The following is a 23,583-nucleotide window of genomic DNA, read 5'->3' as shown; positions in this document are numbered from 1 at the left end:
ATTAAACTCAAGTGAGCTTAGTGATAAAAACACTTCTGCTATTTTGACAAGATAATGGCAAGATAATGTGTTGTATACCTGTATCTTCAGACAAGAACATTACCCATATACCACATATACATTACCCGTTATTATATATGGTGTTGTTACACATTAGTCTCTTTATAGTCTCATTTCTGACATTTAAAGTGTTGTTTCCATTTTGACAGATTAGTCATGCAAAAGCTACATGTTCCCAGATAGAGTAATGTTTCCTTTTCCTGACTCCAGAGTAACTGAATAAGATCATCCCTCATTATCTCTTGATCTGTTAAATTATACCTTGCCAGTCCTAAAAATTTAATCAACCATTTCATAAGCATGTAATTGGAAGCCTGTTAGCCCCCCTGTGTGAGCAGATTGGAGGTGTAATCTGAACATCTGATGAAAATTTTAAACTCGACCGTTGCAGGTGGGTGAGAGAGGGAGAGAGAGAGAGGTGAAAGAAAGACAAACATTCATTTGACAAGGTCCAGAACGCTGAGACAAAGGCAGACTAAAAATAGGAAAGCAGTAAGTGACATCGGTTGTAGAGTTTCAAATTTAGTCACACAGAGCGAGCGATGGCGTGAGGGAGCAGGATAGAGTTATTGCAGGTTATACTTGACAGGCTTGCTTGAGCTATTATGCATTATGCAGATGAGTCCTCTACTCTGCATGCAGCAGCCGTAGTATTGTGTTGATTCATTGTGCATCTCTTTGTGTAATCTTTCATGCTCTCTGCTCACAGCAGTGTTTAATGCAATTACTCTAATAATTTAATGCTCACGCTGTTTGTCTCTCTTCTAGTTTTAGAGAAATAGCATCATGCTGCCATTGCAAGTACTCCAGTGTTATTACTAAACCTGAATTAGACATGTTAATACTATGTAGACAGACCACACAAGTCTTGGTCGCTCTCGTTCTTCTGTTCTTATTTGTCTGAAAGTCTGGCTGTATGTACACTGAAAGACTCAGAGATCTCAGCTGTTTATGGCAACATCTGTGACCTTTGCTGCTTATAAGTGCTCCTGGCATAGCATCAGAACTGGCTTAGTATCTGTTCTCTGATGGGATTACAAAAAAAAAAAAAAAGATAGGGAGAGAAGAGAACTGCTTGGCAGCGATGGTTTTCACTATACAAATGTGAATTTATGAATTTCGGTTTCACTGAGGATTTGATGAGTAAGATGAACATTGTTGGACATAATGATCTGTGCAGTGGACTATTTGACTGTGACTTAAAGGTAAAGATTAAATTAATTCAGATTTTACAACAAGAAACAAAAATATTAAGACTGATATTGAAGCTCCTCAGCAGAAATGTGACCCCACGGAAACTCTTTACCTTCCTCTTCTGGTGTTAAACCAGATACTTGGACAAAACAACAAAAGGCAAAAGATTTATGCCTCAGTTTGGTCTTAGGGCAGAACAGGAGAACAGAGAATTCAGCTGAGAGGTTTCTGCGTCTCTCTCACTTAAACATAATCTATAGTTGTACGTTTTACTGCCTCTGTAGGCATCCAAAGATCACAGCTCGGAGGTTACACAACATTAAATCAAAAAGTGTCATTTTGGAAAAATAGATGAAAAACATTAACAGACATTTTGTTTCAATCCATATTATACAAACAAAAGTAATACTTCCTTAATAAAAGGTATTAAGCATACTTATTTTGTTGAAGGTTATCACTATATTGACATGTGTGATTCCAAGAGAGACTATTTTTACAGAGCACCTGAAGCTCAATATAAGCCAAACCAATGAGCTTCAGGTAGACTTACAGACAGTATAAAAGCTGTGATGTCATCCATGGGTTTCTGAAGAGTTGTATGTACAGTGTGAAGGCTCTGGTCAACGCCTTTGCCGATTCCAGCTAATCTAAAAAACTTCAAAGATGGCAAAGGCACTTCCACAGTGGCTTAATCATTTTACACCATGGAGGCTGTCACTTAGGTAGACTCCAGTGCTTAGGATATGGATGTTTCTGCAAAAAAAAAGCTACAAATTCTAAAACATAGATGTTTCAAACACATCTTCAAGCTGGCAGCACAGAAAAACTTTTAAGGTGGGCACCCAAGATTTGTGTAACCAATTCAGCATCCTACCAAATGTGAACTATGGTGATAATATACAATTCTCTTCCCAGGTTATGACTTTAAATAATAGCCAGAAAAGTGTTTTTGCAGACTATTAAGATGTCAAAGTGAATTTATGAGTTATAGCCAAACTCTTATCAGCCAAATCTTAACTGTTCATCCTTGAGTCCAAGTGGACAATTGTGCCAGATTTGAATTAATTATTTTTTTAGCAGTTTGCAATAGATATCAGAATCAAACAGTGTTTTCAAAGCATTAATGATCAGTTAAATTGATTAATTGATTAATTGATTGATTAATTCTAAAATATTAGTCATGGGGAAAACAAGATAAAAACACGCACACACACACACACACACACACACACAGCAGTGGCAGCAGCAGCAGCCACTAAGTCCTCCACTGCATGAGTGGTTTGGTTTTGGCAGCTGCAGGCGATGCTGTGACATTGGGCGAGACAACCCCCCCCCCCCCCCCCCAAACTCACTCTCACCCAGAGAAATTTCTAATCAGCCCATGAACTGAACATGGCATTTTTCCCATCAGCCAGTTTAGCTCTAATCCCAAAACAACTGCTGCTTCAGAGCACAGCCAAAAGCATACAGCACTACCCCAAAGGATCAACACAGAAAGGAATATGCTCAATGACTTTGGGCGTATTTGTGTTTGCATAGTTTTTCATTTTTAATTAACACTCATTACCAAAAATGTGGATATAGTGAGTCCGTACGTGTAATCACACGTCATGTGTCCTTCAGGAAATTATCAGCATGGAAAAATAAACAACAGGTATCCAACACATTACTGCGTGTTACGTAATCATGATACAGAGTCCAAATGTTCAAACAGAAATCTTGAACAGTAGAAAAAAACACACTTTTTACAAAGGTATTATTCATGCTGGGAATAATTGGGAAAAAAAAGTCAATGCTCCCACACATTCAACAAAGTCAAAATGCTTCTCTGTGTGTGTTTGCATATGCTGTGCTACGGCTGCCATTCACATTATTTGAAATCTGAATGCAGGGAAATTTAAATACCTGAGCTGTTCTGATCTGACCCAAATACACAGCTTGCGAACAAAAATATTTGAACTCACTGCCTACCTTTCATAGCTTTATCTCAAGGTCAACAAGAACAAAAATGCTTAAAATAAACACAGTTTGGGAGTAAAAGGAATAAGCTGTTCCACTCCAGTGGTGATTTCTTTAAAAATGCACTCAATCACCCTTTTTCCAAAAGCATCTTAAGGCTAAGATAGTCAAAAAAAAATTAATAAATAATCTTACCACTCAAAGTATAATACCTTGAGACACTATTATAAATGACTGCAGATTAATGAGTACCTCCTACACACATGTAGGAGGCTCAGAGCATTTTAAGAAATCTTGCAGTTTACGAAATAAATCACGTTTTAATGAATATGTAACATTTGATGTAAAGTCAAATTAGAAAATAAGAAATCAAGTTAACAGTTTTTGACACATTTATGTTATGTATCCACTAATTTCTTATGATGTAAAGACTGACTTTGAGTTTAAACACTAGCTGCCACTCTATCTATGAGTTTATTTGTGTATTTTAAACATTGCTGACTGAAACTGAAACTTTCCCTCATCTCTCTCCTCAATCTGGCTTCATTCATGTTCCTCGTTTCCTTTCTTCCCCTGCCGTCCGCGAAATGAAAGGATGAGGAATGCAGCGAGGCAGCGTCCCACATGTGCCTGTTTGTGTTGTCTGAGAATGTGTGTGTTTGTAGAGGGATTCTCAAACAGAATTATTAACACATCTGAATTTCTCATGAGGTGCTTGATTTTTCATCTTTATTTATTCATTTATTATTTAGTGTTAAAGTAAAGGATCTTTTCCTAAACCTATTCATCGCCCCTGTCCTGATGTTTTCCTACCATAATTTCTCTTTTCTTTTATTCTAGGGTGCTTATCTTGTTTGCCTTTTGTTTAAATGCAGATCTTATAAAGAAATTATATCCACAAGAACCCTCACTGCCTGTCAAAAGTTAAACATCTGCTTGGTATCTGCTGGTAAAATCTGCCTCAAGCAGCAGCTAAGTCAATCTATGCTTACTCTCTTAAATTTACTTCCATCCATTAACATGTGTCCTAAAAGACTGGCACACACACACACAAATCTGTGGTAGGTTTACAACAATTATGCTTGTGTATTGTTGTAATTTATGTATTTTTCAGCATCTCAGCACTCTTAAAGGTCCAGCATGTAATAGCGTGACACCGATGGATATAAAAACAAGGTCTGCAAACTAAGGCGTCCATTCAATTAGCTTTAGAAATATGTTGTACACATTCAATGCACAGTTCAGAGTTTGAATGCAGTGTATAATCTGAAAATACAAATAGTTTAGAATGAGACTTTTATATCTGCAGATGTAGTAGGTCGTCTTTTACAGAGTCCGCCATGCTGAACCTTCATGTGTCATATGTAGAGTAGCGCAGAACAGACAAACTAAAAGCTAAACACACACAAAAACACAAACTTTTTTTTTAAAACCAGACCTAGACATATTCTATCATAGAACTGAAAAAGTAGGTGAAACAAAAACCACAACAATAAAAACAGGCTCATTTTCAACATTCCCATGACAACACATTGACAGACACATACATGCACAACACATACATGCACATGGTGATATTGTGTAGGGTGTAGCATGTATGTCTAGCATATCTCTCTCTCTCTCTCTCTCTCTCTCTCTCTCTCTCTCTAAATTACCCTGACAGGGCTATAGTCTTTCTCTTCACCTCAGTGGCTTCACCAGCCCTCTGCTCGCCTCTAATCAAACCTGCTCTGACAGACACTCTATCTGCGGACCTGTGTTTCATTGCCCCTGTGCACGCACCCACTCATCACAGCCAATCAAAGCACCTGTATTTTCTGTGTGTAAGTGTGCATGTGTTATGCCCTTTCCCCTCTCTCTAGTGTCGTCCTGATGTGTTGTGTAATTACACTTGTCCGCTGAGAGTTATGAACTCTCTGTCTCTTTGTGCTTCTTTTTCCTCTCTTGGGGGGATGAACACATATGTGCAGACACATACACACCTATAAATCCAAGTATACTGAATTGCAGATAGGAATTGGTAAAAACCAAAATTACTGAGTGATTTAAGCTCTTCTCAGATCTGTTATTCAAGATGTTTCATTGCACAGGGACAGATTTGTAAATAAATGAACGATAAAATCCTTGGTTTCTGTGTGATAAGCGATAAACTGGATGAAAGAAAGCGAATATAAGAATGAAATGTCAGCCAAAAGTAGCACGACTGCCACAGAGGATTCAGAGCCTTGATGATGTGGAGTCTGATGGATGAGCCGGTTCGAATAGTGACATTTCTTGGTCCCTTGAAAGATCATCCGACACTAGCTCTGAGAGTGATTCAGAGAATGAGATAATTCCACTTTGTGGTCCTTCCTAGTGTTAATTTACTCAGTCTGCACACTCACTTTAAAGTATTATGTTCATTCATTTCCATGCAGCAATGGTTTGAATTAATGTTTAGAGCAGTGGGGTGTTAGAGAAATGGGTGACCGTGACGATTAAATTAACACAACCAAGAGTCCTTCCCCCAAAGCATTATAGGAGGTGTAGTTTCAAAACTCAGAGCATGATTATCCTCCAGATAGAAATAAGAAGTAAGTTATGTTTAGTCATTCTGTCATCTGTACAAAATGTTATGTTGCAAGGATGGTGAGATCTTTCAGTCAGGACCAAAGTGGTCCATACAGACCTAGAGTCACACCACTATGCCACCATAATTCAAGAAACTAGCTTCAATACTCTGTGGGATATATGTTACAAGTCGCTAGAGGGATAAAGGACATTTTTCAAATAGATATTTCCTTTTTTGGTGTTTTGATGATGGTTGTGGAGAGAAGATGTTGGATAAATGTCTCCCGCAGTAAAGCTGTTCAGTTGGGTTAGGGATTGTAAAGGCCACGTCAATTTGAATTCATTCAATGACCCTTATGTCCATTGTTGCATTCATTGTGTTTCTCCACTCATTTATTCAGGCTGTCTATATATAGAAATGTGTTTATGAAGCAATCTCATCTGATGAATACTACCCCGTCAATATTCATTTTGAAATATACATTTTCTAATAATTAGGGTGCAGTGTTTCCTACAGTGATATGACCCAGACTTGAGTTCAAATGGTCCCTTGATTTTCTATTTTGCCAGATGCCAGGAACTCTCATCAACATAATGAGCAGCTTAATGATGTTTCACTCAGCTTGGGGCTGATGCGTTTCTGCATGTTTTTCTTCAACTTTTTCTTTTTACAACTTAATATCGTTTTCTTTTTTAAAAAAATCAAAATCTTATTCTTTCATTGCAATTTTGATTAGTTTGCTCCACAAATCCATTCTCTTTGTCAGTCATTCTGTTTTATTTACATTTTATAGCTCATTACCAGCTCTGCACCAATATAAAATGCTCAAGTTTAACATGGACAAATGGTGCAAAGAAGAAAAATACTAGTCTTTATTATTACGATATATCACAGTGTGTATTGATTTCCTCTTATCTGCTGCCCTCTGGTCTTTGTAGATAACATGCTCATCCTACTGTTATGTGCCTTTATATCTACGTTAATTGTATGCTATTACCAGAGAGACCCAGTCAGGGCAGACATCTATCATTATTACTGTAATGATTGGCTGGTGATGGATGAGACTCAACTTAACAGAGATAGATGTGGCAGGCACACACACACACACACACACACACACACACGCACACACACACACACACACACACACAGACACACACACACACACACACCACCTTTTCAGTAATTGTCCTATACAGTGTGTTTATGTGTGGGGGTGGAAAGTGTGTCTGTTTAGGTAGCTGTAGGTTTACAAAGGTGTCTATTCCCAGTGTGTTATAAATGTGAGCAGTGAGTCAAAAAGGAGACATATGCTGACCTCAGTCATTATTCTATTAATTAAGTGTGTGAAACATTTTTGTGTGTGTCTCTGTCTTTGCAAAGGACACTGAACTCATGCAGTGTCTCTGTAAGTAAATTTATTACAGTGTGTGTGAAACTGACAGTGTCATGGAAGAACTAACAAGGGTCAGCTATAAATAAGCCAAGTCTAGATTTTTACTGCTCAAGTCAGGCGCAGATATCACAAAATGCTCTGCAATAGAAAATACAGGAACTGTATCAGGGTAAAATATTAAATTAGATTAAACAAGGAAAAGTCTGAACAATGGGTCTTGAGGTGCTATTTGACGGTGTTCACAGCATCCACAGAAGGACGGCATGGCTTTTTGGACATTTTTGGATATTTTACATCTGTGACTGCCAAGCACTCATTCACAGGTTCAAAATGATTAGACTATATGACTGCTTTAGGAGTGCTGTGGGACACAATAGCTGGGCTATACTATAAATTAAACAAAGAAGTTCGATTTATTGCAGACAAGAACATAAAACAAAAAAGGAACTAAATAATCATCATATATGCACCTTAAAAGCAGTGACTGAGATAAATTTGTTAGCAGCAGTAGACTGCATTGACAGCACACCAAAAGATGAATTTAGGGGCCTTTATTCTGATGTATCATATTTTACTATGCCACCAATATTGTCTGCAATAAGAGTTTTGTAAATAAGGTCAGACCAGTTTATTTAAACCCACAGACAGTATAAAGAATTAAACTTGTATCTGTATCAGGTTTCTGAAGAGCCATTTGAAGCCATTTGAGGCAGTCCTGCTTCTGCCTCCTCCCAGCTATTTTAAAAATCGGCAAAGACGTGGGTTATTGGTTTACCTGAGGTGGACTGAATGATGCCAAGCCAGCTGTAACACCACCCACCTGTCAATCAAAGCCGCCATTCTGTTAATTATGCTTTGAGCCTTAATATAGAGTTTTATAGAAATTCAGCCTCAGTACATTTGTCATGAATAGTGAAATTAGTTATTACCAGGCTGTAAACATGTTTATTTCTGCTGTCAATTTGGACATTTTAATATGTGGGCTTATGGAGATTGACTCGTTCTGTAGCCAATCCCAAGTGGCAGTTTGAGGAACTGCAGTTTTTGGCACTTCTGCATTGGCTTTACTTCACAGCCACAGAAGTTGCTGCTTGGTTATGATGAATGTGCAGAGAGGGCCATTTGACCAGGGAGTACAGAAGACAATAATGGTGATAAAAGTAAATTGTGTAGAGTATTCCTTTGCAAGCCAGCCTTTAAATTGTGTTAAACACGGGATAAATAGTCATCTCAACAAACTTGCAGCAGATGTGCAAGGTTATTTTCTTTATTTACTTTTTTTAATAATGCTTTTGTTGTAGAGAGACTTACCACTCTACACAGATATTTGTCAAACCAGTCTTGCTCACTTTCTTTCCAGTCCCTATTAAATACCAAATCAGTCATAAATGCAATTAAAGTGGTTTTACAACAAGGGAACACTCCCTAGAGTCTAATACCTGTGATAAAAATCTCATTTACTTCCAGGGAATATTAATATCCAGGGAACACCATACTTTTTTTGTGCCTTCTTGCCTTGTTTACCAAAGCATTTAATATGGTTTGATGAGTCCAGGAGGGCATGTTAGTTCCATTTAGGATGGATATGAATTAGAATGAATAGGAATCTTTTTTGTTCAGCACCTTTCACACTTTTTAAAACAGTGATGCAGAGCTCTCTGCGCCTACAAACCGAAACCTCTTCATTATCGTTCCACTCATACCACCACTTCAGTTATCCAAAGCACTATATATAGTGTCAGGGAGGGGTTATCTAATCACATCGAATCTGATGATTATCAACACATTTTTGTGATGATTATTTGGGGCATAAGAGCCATTTATTTCTACAGTTTTGTGTCATAATATGTCAACCTTTTAAAAACATTTCTAAACGCAGATAGGACTAAAATATTGAGGAAATGTGTCATTGTGTCATTTATTTATGTTTTAGAGATGCTGAAACACAGAAGTTCATACTGGGACTGTCAGCTTAGATTACAGTTTGTTTTTACCATCTCTCTTGAGATTCAAAGTGAGTCTTAAAGGCTTAATGAGTAGGATTTTCATAAAATAATGTATAGAGTCATGCAAAAATAATCTTTCTCAATCATCACTAATGATCCACAACCGACATAGCAAAACTGGTCTGTGGCCCATGACAAATACATCTCATTACGTCATCTCGGCTGTCTGTATGAACATAGCTGGCCTTGTTCTGGTGTTATGTTGGACCAGTACTGGATCCAGATGTCAGCTCAAACTAAACATTTACCAAGCCACTCTATTAATACACACAGTTGTTATTTTAGGCCCAGATAAATAGCACCTCAACAATGCAAATATTTATTGATTTCTCACATCGTGCCATTTGCAAACTGTAAAATGTCATTAGTCAGAAAATCTCTCTCTCACTCTCTCCTCTCATCTCCTTCCTCCACTCCCCACCTCTCGTCCTCTTCACTTCTTTTAGCACTGCGTGTGTAGTAGTCTGTATAAATATTAAATGAGTATATGTTGCCAGTAAACACTTATAAACAAACATTGAAACCATTGCCAAAAAATAGAGTGCTGAGACTTTTGGGCAGTGGTGTGTGCTTGACGTGGCAAAGGGACTGGAAACAGGAAAACATCGAACCCTGCTTTATCCAAAGGTAACAAAATCCACATATCAGTCCCTGTGGGGCTCATATGTTCAGTGAAGTTTATCACTTCATTAAACAATTAAAGACACCCTAAATAAAACAGTTGTGTTAAGACAGATCAGATTTTGTCATGCAGTGTTGTTTTTTTCAGTCTGATTTCTCACACAAACGTAATTTAAACCTTGACATCAGACCAGTGGGCACATTGAAAGAGGAGTTACATCACTGGGTAGCAGAGCTGGGTAGATTTCAAGATGCGGTTTGTTTGCCAGTACTTGTTGTCTGGTTTAGACAGGGTAATAGAAAGTTCAGATTAGGTAAAAATGTAGTCCAGGAGAGCCTTAGAGGTAACTTCATGTTTTATCTAGAATAAGGGCATCCAAGAGACCATCTTTGTGGTGGTGGACAACCACTAGTGGTTAATTGGAGCAAAACTGAACAGAAAACAACTAACATCAATGTCAGACTGATTAATGGAGCAGTAAGGAAAAGGCAGTTCAGGTCTGGAGACTGAACCATGACCATTATTCAAATGCCCCAAATTAAAAGCATGAAAGAAAAAAAAAGTATTTGTCTGGTGTTACCTTTTGCCACTGTGGGGGATGATGCACCCACCTTTTAGCCTGAGAGTATGTGTTTGTGTTTGAATGTCTCCTCTAATCTTGGGTTCAACCAGGTAGCTCTAGGTTATATTTACATTCAGTGGCTTAAATGCTTCTACCTTTCAAGAGGCAATGACACATTGCAGTGAATCACGCTCAGGGCTTATAATAATACTAAGAGTACCTTGGACATAGAGAACTGCCTGTAAAGTCTCATGGCCATCTCAAGCCATCGTGTCAAGGATAGAGAAGTGTGTGTGTGTGTGTGTTGTGGTGGTTTGTGATATAGTTAGACAAGAAATAAGAGATGAAATTGATAGATTGCTCATTTTGAGGTTCTTTAATGAAAATCCTCTCCATCTCTGTTTCTCTTTAATGATGTGAATACTTTCAGAGATTTTGGTAGTTCTAAGTCACCCCCTGGGTCTCTGGCTGCCTGATAATGACCACAGACAGCAGAGGTGGAGGAAAGCATTAATTTGTGGGTATGTGTTAGTGACAGCGCTAGAGGTAAAATGCAATGACGGCAGCTGTTGCACCGCTACCAGCATTCCTTTTACTCCAATTCATTAGACATGCACAGCTCTCTAGACAGAGAAAGGGTTAGAATGTCTCACTTTCATCCATTTATATCCAACTGTAACAAACCTTATGAACTACAAGTTCAGGTTCAGGTTTGTAGATTTTGTCTTAAACAGCATTTAAAGGCCCACTCACACCGGAGGCGTTACGGCCGCGTTACGACTGCGCCGCCGTAGCATTTCTATTTTTGACGCGAGCGGCTGCTAAACCTCGTAAATTTCAACAGAGGACTTCGCAGCAGACAGGAAATCCGACACAGAATCAACGTAATAAACTTCCACCCCCTTTCAAAATAAAATACAATACGCAGTTCATGTAGCTTACCACAACTTCACATCAACGTTACGTCATGACCGGTGGCACCAAGTAAGCAGTCAATCGATCAAAGGGTCTCAACATGGACGATGAGAGACTTATTGTTGAAGTGGAACAACACACAATAATTTATGACACAACAGATGCTTTTTATAATCTCCTCCATGTCGGGGAAGCAAAGTCAGCTGTTTGTTGTTGTTGTTTTCTTTATACACAGTTTATTGTGGGGTCTCGCCTATGTCCAGGATTCTCGCGTGATCTCGCGTGAATACGACCGGCTCGCTCCGCTGCCGTTACACAGCTGACACGCGCCCAGTTTGAGTTGACGCCGGGCAAAGCATATACATATATACACAGACATACTTTACAACATCTTTAAACATACTTTACATTGTGCTTATGGCACCATTAATACCAAGGCTAGATTATCAAGCAGGCAAAGAGGGCATCTGCACACCCTCAAGGTCCTCCGCAATCCCAGCACTGACTTTGCACATGGGTAGGTGTTTGTAATTCTCTTTCGATAACTTGAACTACAATCAGACTGAATGTTATTTTAGCCTGGAGCAGGAAGAATATATCTGTGCTTCTCAAGTGCACAATAATTCTCGAGGGAACATGCCACAAGTGAAGAATACCCATTTTTCCATAGACATTTAAAGGGACTTTAGATTCTGCTGATGTATTCGGAGGGGAAACTGTGAGAGGACACAAAGACAGAAAATATATTAGTAGAAAGAATGATCATATTAGAGAGCAGTCAAGAGATAAAATGAATCCAACAGATTAGTGGTTAAGCGGACCATTCATTCTACAGCAGCAATAATGCTGATGCAATTAACTGATTATTGATTAATCCATTGACAGGTTATTAACAGCTTTGATTAACAATTGGACACTTGAGTGTATAAGCAAGTGATGTGACTTGACTTTACACAGAAATGTGATGCAAATTCTCAAAGATGAAAGTCTTTTTTAAATTTTTTTTATAGCAGAACAAGGACACTTTCACTTGCACTCACAGGCAAACTAAGTGTAAGCCAATATACCACAGAAAAAAAGGCATGTGGTGCTTATCAGTGAGGATCTGGACTGAAACAGATTTTTAAGTTATTCTACACTGCATCCATTTTCATTATATATGGTTCATCCCACAGTCCAAAGACATGCATATTTGTAGGTGAATTAGTGATTTTAAATTGCCCATAGGTGTGACTGGTTGTTGGTCTTCATGTGCCAACCCTATGATGAACTGGCAACTTGTCCAGGGTGAACCCTGCCTCTCCCTCATTGTCAGCTGGGATCAAATCCAGCCTCCCACGACCCAGATAAGGATAAGCAGTTACATTAAAAAATGGATGGTTTCACAACTGATTTAAGTTGTAGAATGATAAGTTGTAATTATTTTATCTGATTTAGCTGAGGCGCTTTCATGAGAAGAGGTCAAATCTTTACTTTGTCTTTTGCAAGAACAAAGCTGCCGCTCTACAGTAATACAAACATAAGTGGCATTATTCTTACAAACATGCCCTTATCAAAAAGTCTTTAAGCTGGCAACGAGTATTTTTTTAATGCATTAAATGGAAACACTGATTTTCTGATGTAATGACTGGAAATATTACGATGCAAACTTTGCTGAGTGTTAACGTCAAATAGACTATGTTTGTACAAGAAGAGCTGAAATGTGTGGGTTCTCTTAAAATATGCATAAAATTTGTGTAACTTTACAGAATCTAAATTGAGCTGTCAGAGAAGTGGGAAGAGAAACAGATAGCTCTCTTTTTCTCTTTCTCCTCTACAACTCCATGAACTGAGATGATTCATGACTAAAATGTTTCAAAGTCAAGGAAGTGGGTGTTTTGATGTCAGGTTGCAGTGGTAGCCTTTGACAGGGTAGCGGTGGTCAAAAATAATCCCAATCAAAGGCCAAAGATGAAGATATACGTCTCAATGAATCATCTGTGAGAAAATGACGACAGCGAAACAGCGGCAGTAGGATGCCCATTCATTCATTTGCAAACATCAGATTCGGCTCCCTAATTAGTCTTAGCCTTTGACAGAAAAACATCTGCCTGCCTCTTGCCTATTTGTCACTTTCAAATTGGAATGGGTCATAGGCTGCAACGCTTGAAATATTCAGGAGGCTGGATTGTCCATGACTCATCAGTCTGAGAAAGACTGTCTGTCCTCAGTGAATCTGATGCCAGAACAGCTGCTACAGACTATACAAAGGCAGAGTTCATTATTTATGAGGAAGTTTAGTCAAACTGTGGAGCATTTACTGCTTTAATTCAGCAACTTGTGTCTATTTAATAACTGTCTTTACTCTAATCTGTTGTGACAACCCTGTACATACACCCTTATTATTAATTTTTGGAAATTAGGTGACATCTCTACAATGAAGTCAGAGCAGGAAACAGGAGGAGTCAGACAGGTTGTTAACAAGTCAGTGTCTCAGCCAGATATCTTTATTTGGAAAAAAAAAAAGTAACTGTAGCTGACATGTGAGAATTCCACTCTACACAGGAAATTGGGCTTGGTGAATTACGTTAATGGGAGACTCCTAAAGTAACCCCTAAATCCCACCAGGCACCACGCTGTGATACTGCAGTCATGACGCTGTTTGGTTTGTTCTACATGCAGCATCATAACCCAGCAGGAGCATTTCATATTTTATTGGTTTATGTGCTTTAACCAGGAGTAAGTATGCTATGTAGTTAAATTGTCTGTTTTTATGATCTGGAGTCTGCATGGCATGTTTTATTTCGAAAACTGACCAGATTCTCTATGGCATCCAACAGCCATGTATCCTCTGCCGAGAGTCTCTTTCAGGACACTTCTGATGGTTTCTGGACGAGTCGCAGCCATACCCAGTGGAATTTAGGGGTAACTGATGTGGGTTGACAAACAAGCTACTGCTAACAAGTTAATTCACTAATTCATCTATATTATGATAAAATGGTTGCACTAGCTTCTTTATCTTAAAAGATGTCTTTTAAAAAAAAAACGCACTAAGATGTGCCCTGTGACGTGTTAATGTTAACAATAGATCTGCCATTGTCTCTGCCACATCACCTGGCTTCAATGGCACATCTAGTCATAAGCTTCTTAGGCATGTACATACATGACACTAGTGAGATCCATATATCATCGTATTTGAAGCTTGAGTGAGAGCGACCGGCAGGTGGTAGCTTTTAAACAAGAGGCATCAAACAGTTTAGATTCACCTTTGACTTATCTTTCAAATTGGTTGAGCTAACCTTTTGTTGAAAGCTTGTTTGTCTGACTGCTCATTGTTTCCTACTGTAGCAATGTCACCCCCATATTCCAGCAATTAAATTGTTGAGAAGAAAGTTAACATAACCCATAAAAACAATGGAAAAATAAGACTTAAATAAACCAGATTTCCAGAGTTTGAAATTTGGTATACCATCAACTAAAACCTCAGGAAAAAAACAAAGACAAAAATTGAAGGTTTTCGGTATGAAGAGGCTGATGTGGACCCAATAGTTTCTCATGCTTGGAAGGTCTAAAATAAAAATAAATGAAAGCAAACCCAACTACAACACTGGATCAGTGACGACAAAAACATGGACATGGGCACCACATAAGCCACTCATAGTTTTTAACCTTTATTTTCAAATCAGAGCTATATATTTGGTCTCACCTGTTGCTTACATGAGGTCAGCCAAAAAGACCTCATGTAATAGAATAAAGACCAATGACATTTTTGGCCTTTTTCACTTCCAGCTGATAGAGACAGCTGAAGAGCGACAGGAAATGTGGGGAGAGAGAGACGGGGAATGACATGCGGGAAAAAGCCACAGGCCAGACTCGAACCCTGGGCTTCCGCAGCAAGGACTAAGCCTTCGCACATGGGGCGGCTGCTCCACCAACCGAGCTAAACACCACCCCAGACCAATGAAATGAGAAAGAGAATGTAATAAATACACCTGCAAGATACAAATATTGTTACATTGCGTTGTTGGAAATCAGGATGGAATCAGCTAAAATTATCACACGTGTGTGAGGTTCAGTGTGGAAGCTTAGTAAAATTATATAATGTACTGTATTAACTACCTTAAGATTGGACTGGCACGAGGCGCAGAGTGGAGGTGGGAATGCTTGTTTCCCCCCGGCTCTGTGTCTGTACGTTGGGGTTCACCCCGATGAACGAGAGGGTAGCCTCCCTTCGCCTTCGGGTGGGGGGACGGTCCTGACTGTCGTCTGTGCCTATGCACCGAACAGCAGTTTGGAGTACCCACCCTTTTTGGAGTATTTGGAGAGGTTGCTGGAGAGCGCTCCCTCTGGGGACTCCCTTGTCCTCCTGGGGGACTTCAATGCTCACATGGGCAGCGACAGTGAGACCTGGAGGGGCGTGATTGGGAGGAATGGCCCCCCTGATCTGAACCCAAGCAGTGTCCTGTTATTGGACTTCTGTGCTCGTCATGGATTGTCCATAACGAACACCATGTTCAAACATAAGGGTGTCCATATGTGCACTTGGCACCAGGACGCCCTTGGCCGCAGTTCGATGATCGACTTTGTGGTCGTGTCATCGGACTTGCGGCCACATGTTTTGGACACTCGGGTGAAGAGAGGGGCGGAGCTGTCAACTGATCACCACCTGGTGGTGAGTTGGGTGGCGGTTCCCCTCTTCGAAAAGGGGGACCGGAGGGTGTGCTCCAACTATAGGGGGATCACACTCCTCAGCCTCCCCGGGAAGGTCTTTTCGGTGGTCCTGGAGAGGAGGGTCCACAAGATTGTTGAACCTCGGATTCAGGAGGAGCAGTGTGGTTTTCGTGGTCCTGGAGGGTGCATGGGAGTTCGCCCAACCAGTCTACATGTGTTTTGTGGACTTGGAGAAGGCGTTCAACCGTGTCCCTCGGGGAGTCCTGTGGGGGGTGCTCCGGGAGTATGGGGTTCCAGACCCACTAATACGGGCTATCCGGTCCCTGTACTCCCGGTGCCAGAGCTTGGTCCGCATTGCTGGCAGTAAGTCGGACTTGTTTCCAGTGGGAGTTGGACTCCATCAGGGCTGCCCTTTGTCACTGGTTCTGTTCATAACCTTTATGGACAGAATTTCTAGCAGCCAGGGTGTTGAGGGGCTGCGGTTCGGTGGCCTCAGGATTGGGTTGCTGCTTTTTGCAGATGATCTGGTCCTGTTGGCTTCATCGGACCTTCAGCTCTCTGTGGAGTGGTTCACTGCCGAGTGTGAAGCGGCTGGGATGAGAATCAGCACCTCAAAATCCGAGGCCATGGTTCTCTCGATTTACCAGTCAATCTACATTCCTACTCTCACCTATGGTCACAAGCTTTGGGTAGTGACCAAAAGAATGAGATCGCGAATACAAGCAGCTGAAATGAGCTTCCTTCGCAGGGTGGCTGGGCTCTCCCTTAGAGATAGGGTGAGAAGCTTGGCCATCCACGAGGAGCTCAGAGTAGAACCGCTGCTCCTCCGCATCGAGAGGAACCAGTTGAGGTGGCTCGGGCATCTTGTGAGGATGCCTCCTGGACACCTCCCTGGTGAGGTGTTCCGGGCACGTCCCTCCAGGAGGCAGCCCCGGGGGAGACCAAGGACATGCTGGAGGGACTATGTCTCTCGGCCGGCCTGGGAACGCCTTGGGGTCCCCCTGGAAGAGCAGGACGAAGTGGCCGGGGAGAGGGAAGTCTGGGCCTCCCTGCTGAAGCTGCTTCCCCCGCGACCCGATTAACGGATAAGCAGGAGAAGACAACGACGATGACGAAGATTGGACTGGGACTTGGAGTGAAAGTAACAGGGTTGTTGCAAGATGGAGACTGAAGATAGGAAATTATTCAGGACTGAGTAAGAGGGGAAGAAAATGTCCCTCCTTTGTAACTCTTCAGTCTCAATATGCTTGCTTCCAACCACAGAGGACCAAACTGTCTGTTGCAGAGGCCACGACTGAAACGCCCCCAATCTACTTCATCAAGACATCATTTTGCAGTACATTGAAAATGTGCATTTTCCACTCAGGAGCTTGCTTACTTTGCTAACCCCTGCTGCTGTGTGTATTACTGTGGGATGGTGTTAGAAATTCATGAGAAAACTATGTCTGACTGAAATGAACAGCACAAGACAGACATTTATTGCTGTTGTTGTAAATTAATACATCTAAATCAGAACATAGCCCATGTCCTAATTTGTCATGAATAATTAAAACATTTTAACAAACATTTTGCTGATCAACTTCCATTTTGTGCTTCGTTTCAGTTTCAGTTTCCCTGTTGTTTGCGAGAAGTTCCTGAAACAGATTGAACTGCATAGAAAGTGAGAGATGTGACAGCTGTCATGACATAAACCTCTAAGTGTTTAGGAACTTGCACACTTTCACATGTCATCATTTACTTTCAGCGATTGAGTCAGTGCTCAAGAATGGAAAAAAGTTTAATTCCACAGAGTGTGAAGTGTCGCCTGCTTGATCTATATTAAGACCTTCATTTTATCTGACATCTGCATGTCTGCTGCATACCTCACTCTGTATGTTAATTTCCATCTAGTAACTCATTTTTTTCATCTGTATTCTATCTTGGCTTATTTGCTTTCATTTCATACTAATTCTCCAAGTAACAACTTCTGGTTATATGGTTTATTTCAGAGCATCTCAACATGTCATGCATAACTTCAGATAATTGGAAATGCTCCAGATACGATTACAACTAATTGCTGGCAGGATAATAGAACAGCAGCAGATTTAACAGCTGTCAAACTAAGACAGAAGTGTGTGTATGGGCCTGAATGTTGAATATGCAAATAAGGGCTTTGCAGCATTTATGAGGGCAGTGTGATTGAGGAATTAAGAGTGGTATGTGCACACACAAACACACATTATGTCCATGCACATAGACTCTAAATGCAAACACGCGGCAACTGCCTCTTTCATCTATCTTTGTTCTGGGATGTGTTTTATTTTTCTGTCAGGAACATAAACAAATGAAAAGAATCCAGATTTTTCAGTAATAAAATATGCAACTGCCTTTGTCTTGCTGTAAGATTAGATTAGTTTCTTCTTGGGTTTAGTTTACTTATACATCTTAGATGAAGGTGATGATGATAAGAGAGCAAAACATACTATAAATAGACAGACAGTCCAATTCCATCCCACACAGACACGCACACACAAAGTACACAGACCCCCCTGAAGCTAGCTGCTGGATGGGTCTGTAAACAGAGAGCAGTGCATTCTGGGAGAAGCCCCACAGAGAAGAGAAAGGAGGCGGCATGTACTAGGTCAAAGGTCAACAGGAATGCCACTGACTTCATGTACATTGTTATTTATGAGACAAGTTGAGCATGTTTGTATTTACAGGCAGCCTTAATGCATGGGTCAAGTCAGGTTAAGTCTAGTTAAGTTTATTTATCCCAGCCTCACGTTGTGTGCACTATGCCTACAGAATCCTCTAAAAGATCTGTGGATAAAAGTATTGTGAGAGGCAGCAGAGTAGGAGATTCACCCATGAAAAGGAAGGTTTCGCGATCATAAGGTAATTCAACAGAGATTGTTGTCATCAAACAGTGTTATGATAGGTCCCATTAAATCATATCCTAAGCCAAGAAAAAGTATAAGGAATGGGTTCTGTCTGCTAAATGTGCCACGCCCACTCATGGGAGCTGTCAAGCAGCAATTCAGAAGTGACTGAAACATGTCAGATGAGTTCAGAAAATGACATGACTAACTTTGAAACACTCTGAGCGAGATGAGTTCATCTCTATCTCTCTGTAAGCTGTGCAGGGGTATGCTCAGGGTGGCCTCAGTGTGTCATCGAGCCCCCCTTTAGGACCGCCCAAAAAATCCTGGACTGAAAACTGGAGAAAAACTTGTTCAATATCTTTTCACGTTTTCAACTATTTTCCAACATATTTAATGTATTTTGAAATAAAGCCTTTACGTAGACTTTAATAAACACTTGTTTGTGCTACAAAGATCAGAATTCACTTATTATTTTAGAACCCTGTCTTAGACAACTTGTGAATGTCCAGAAGTGAAATGCTTTGATATTTACAACTATGATTGAATCGCCGGGTAAGATTTAACGTAATAGACCTTTTTCTTAGCAGCAATTTTGACATGAAATAGTAGATAAACACAGGTGTTTCCAGTGATACTAATTACGGTTTCATTCCATTCAGGTCAATCAGAGTCAGGGTGCTGCTGTGGTGCATGTTGGCTCACTGGAAAGTCTCTGCTGCAATAAACTTAATTAGTATCATTGGAAACACCTGTGTTTATCTACTATTTCATGTCAAAATGGCTACTGTTAAAACAGTCTATAAAGATCAAAACCATTTCTTGCATAGTTTGGTTAGCTTCAGCCTCTACAGTATTTCTGTAAAACAAACACACTGTTGGAATCTCACAGTTTTCTCATTCTTCCAGCCTCATGTCTTATTGTCCAATTTTGTCCTCTTAGAGGCTCAGTTTTGGGGGTGTCGATTAGCTCAGTTGGAAGACCATACAAGTGCTGTAATTGCTATCCACCTACATGTCTGAGGACGCAAATGCTCTCAGGTGTCAAAGTCCAAAATGTAGCACTTCCTTTCCTGGAAAATAACATAACCTGTTGACATAATCAAGTGATTATTTAACAAGCTCCAACACCTACAACAACATAATTGGGAAAGTTAGCTGGTCTTGATTCAGTGGGACACATCACAGACAGTGTCAGACCAAACGTCAGCCTCCTGACATGTGCATGCTCCATGAATTAATGTCAGTTGGCCTCAGAGGATCATGTTTATTGTCAGCTCAAAATTGATAAATGGTTGAAGGAGGAAATCTTCAGTCAATCATGACCGTTCCTCCAGTCTGGTTTATAACACTGATTTGACAACAAGAGACATGTAAGAGACTCAAGTTATTAGGTTAAATGTGCAGCTTTCACACAGCCAGGAGTCATGTACAGTATATCTTCTGTTGCTACATTGTTTTTGATTGAAAACAACCTAATGGAAACGTTCTGGCTATGATGCTACTGAAAAGAAAAAAAAGAAAAATTCGAAAAAAATGTTATATGTGATAATAATGTAATAAGTGACCCCAAAAAAAGGATTGTTAGGATGTGGTAACATGCTCCGTAAGAATATGTTGTGTTAAAAAGCAGCCCTTTGTTCTGCAGATTGTTGATCCATAAACATGTTATATGTCAATTTTCCAATATGTCAGATGTGTGCATTTTAATGACAAAACCAGCAGGTGATTAGGCTTGACTTGAATGTTTATTATGAATACAAGTAACATGATTTTCTCAGTATTTTGTAATTGATTTTTTCAACACTATTGTTCATGGCCAATTTCCAATCGAGCAATATATTTTTAATATGTTATAATTACAGTGTCACTGAACACTATCTTCCACCATTCTTTTGTTTTAGTGCATTTATATCTTGGTTGTATAGACTGATGTCACCATTATGACAAATCTAGACGCATAATAAAAATGTTAAAGTTGAAGAAAATATTAAACATCTTTGATCAGTCTCTGATCGGAGTTGTGAAGACGTCTGGATAAATCGTTTAATCTGCTCTCCTCACAGCATGAATCGGATTTTTTGTAGAAATGTAAACAAGTTATGGGTTTTTTTTTTTTTTGGTTCCTTTCCATCTTCAAAATAACACCCCTTCCTGCATTACAACATCCATACAGAAACAGAGACATTTGTACGCATAAGAGTTGCCATCAGTGATATTAAATGAGCAAGAACTACCTAAACTGATCTGTCCACCTCACCACAAATCTGTCAGAAAGCTAGAAAGACAAAGAGAGACAAGTTGTAATTAATCAAGGAAGCTGACAAAGGAGGAATAAATAGAGGTGCAGTGTATACAGATGGATGCGGACTCACTGAATAAACAGCTGGAGCAAGAGAGGGGAAAGAGTAGAGGGAAGCAGGGAAACAAACAGGAAAATAAAAGGTGAAGAGAGGCAATGAAAATAAGTGGAAGCTGCTGGGAAACAGGAAGAGGCGAACTAGAAGGAAGTCATAAAACGCAAATGACTAAAGTCCTTCCTGTGACATAATTCCTAAAGCATTTGAAATAATAAAATACCTTTGTTGCTATGAAAACAAGAGTGGTATGAGGTAAGAGGGATATGATTTTACCACCTGGTTATTTTTTTTAATATAACATGGTTTGAAAATCCATAAAAATGACTATATCACAAGTTATACTGTATTAATGTTGCGATATGAAATGACATATATATGGAGGATTTTATTCATCTTCAGTTTGTGTTTCTTACAGCTGAAGTTCACTTTGCATAATGAATGTGATATTCTTAAAGGAATACATTGACATTTTGGAAAAATGTTTATTTGCGCTCTCTCTGAGAGATAAATGCTAAATATGAAGCTACAGCCATGAGATGGTTATCCGAGCTTAGCTTAAAACCTGCAAACAGGTGGTAAACACCTAGCCTGGCTCTGTCCAAAGGGTTAAGTAATGAGCTATAAAGGTGCTAAGCTAAGATAATCCACTACAGGTTCTAGCTTCATATTTTGCTCACACACATTAAATTCTCATGACTGTAACTACATTCCCAAAATCACAATCTATTTCTTCAAGGGGATTATAAAGCATGTATCTGATTTACTTCCCGTCCCGTCAGTTTGGTACTATTGTGAACTTATTTAGTTGATTCTCTTTAGTAAACAGTAAACATAATTATCAGTTTATCACTGTGGTTTTATCTCCATGAGGCATCATTTTATCATTTCATGGCTACATTTAGATCTTTTGACCTTGTCTAAAGTTAATAGTCCAAAGGGTCCTTTTTCAATGTCTAAAACACTCTCCTACTCACTGACAAAAGCAGAAAATATTCACCAAGAATTCACTGTAAATGTGTTTGGTACATCATCTTGACTGTGTGCTTTCCTGTGCTTTTACCCCACCATAGCTTTTAATCATGCCATAGAAGGCCACATAGGACAAAACATTTGTGCAAGTACTCGCATCACTTTTTCTCTTTTTGTCTCACTCAGCAGTGTCTCAGTGTATGTCTGCACTGGGATGTGGACCTCACTACGAATTGGCCATCGAGGAGCTCTGCCTGGCCAAATTCAGACTGGACATGCAAGAGTTGGATGAAAGACACTGGTGTAGCTGGGAGGACACAGTCGAGTGAGTTGGATGAACACACACTAACACATATACACAAATACAAACAAAATGAGCTTCATATTGTAAATCTGCATAAGGCCTATAAGACTCAGCAGTTGCATCGTTAGTTAGTTCGTAAGTCAGAACATTAAACACCTATATGTGATCGTAATGAGTTTCATAAAAACACCACAAATATATTTTTCAACATTACTGATCCAGTGTAAGTTAACATGGAAGTTCAGTCCACACTAAGAAGCTTTGTCATGAAAACTAAGTAGTGCATTAATTCATTTTTGGCTGAAGATCTATACAACGTTTTTGGTCATCTTCCAACAGCTGATGAGATTCTGGGTGAGAGACACCAGAGAAGGAGGGTGAGTGAAATGAAAGGAGGGGGATGAGAAAGTGTGGAGAACAAAAGCTGTACGCTTTTGGCATAAACAGAAACCTTTTGTGCACGTACAAATATTATCTTTGCACTTACTGTGTAAGATGTCTGGCGCCACAGGTTTTTTGATTGTTCTTAGGATCTGAGTGCCAGTTATTGGCATTGTTACAATTAAATAATCAAATGCCTACCCCACTTCATCAGACTGTTTTGTATATAAACAATAAATTCCCTATCCTGAAATATAATATCACGCTGCCTCCCATGGTACCAGTGAGAGCTCATAACTCCCCACTCCCCTGCTATGGGCAACCTTGGAAGGGGAACCGCCAGTTGTTCTAGTCTCATGACAGCATTGTCTCTGCTGTCATGAACACTTTCATACAGCTTTGGACATGAGTCAACTATGTCATAGTATAGTAGGTGTGGATATAAATTTGGCTAAAGGAACAATGTATCCTGGCCTATAATGCCTAGATAGCCAGTACGGTAATACTTGACAGCAAGGATACAAATCATATACTCAAAGTTATTACAGCTACTAGTTACAGAATATAGCAGAAATGGAATATTGGTGCACTACAAACTAAACACTGGCTCCAGATAGGGCCCTTTTTGTTTTTCACGAGTTTCATAGCCACCGGAGTTTCCTCTTTGCGCTTGGTTAAATAAAGGGGTTCAAATTGGCTGCAATCCTCAATCTGCCAGATGTCACTAAATCTTAAACACTGGACCTTTAAATAATTCTAACTATAAATAAATTTAACTAAAGTAGCTCCTTATCTC

The 23,583-nt window shown here is 39.7% G+C and overlaps 1 protein-coding gene across 3 annotated transcripts in view; it reads left to right on the top strand.

Annotated features, from left to right (window-relative positions):
* ramp1 (receptor activity modifying protein 1) overlaps positions 1 to 23,583 on the top strand; it is a 50,226-nt gene that overhangs the window by 10,800 nt on the left and 15,843 nt on the right. For 2 of the 3 annotated variants that reach the window (XM_027291285.1, XM_019276505.2), the window contains exon 2: positions 22,289 to 22,427. In XM_027291285.1, the coding sequence (XP_027147086.1) occupies positions 22,289 to 22,427 (139 nt within the window). The remainder of the gene's footprint in view (positions 1 to 22,288; positions 22,428 to 23,583) is intronic. The other variant, XM_027291286.1, reaches the window with a different exon arrangement.

This window comes from Larimichthys crocea, chromosome XVIII (genome assembly GCF_000972845.2).
Source record: "Larimichthys crocea isolate SSNF chromosome XVIII, L_crocea_2.0, whole genome shotgun sequence".
In the NCBI taxonomy this organism is placed as follows: Eukaryota; Metazoa; Chordata; class Actinopteri; family Sciaenidae; genus Larimichthys; species Larimichthys crocea.
This window is presented reverse-complemented; position numbering and strand designations above follow the sequence as displayed.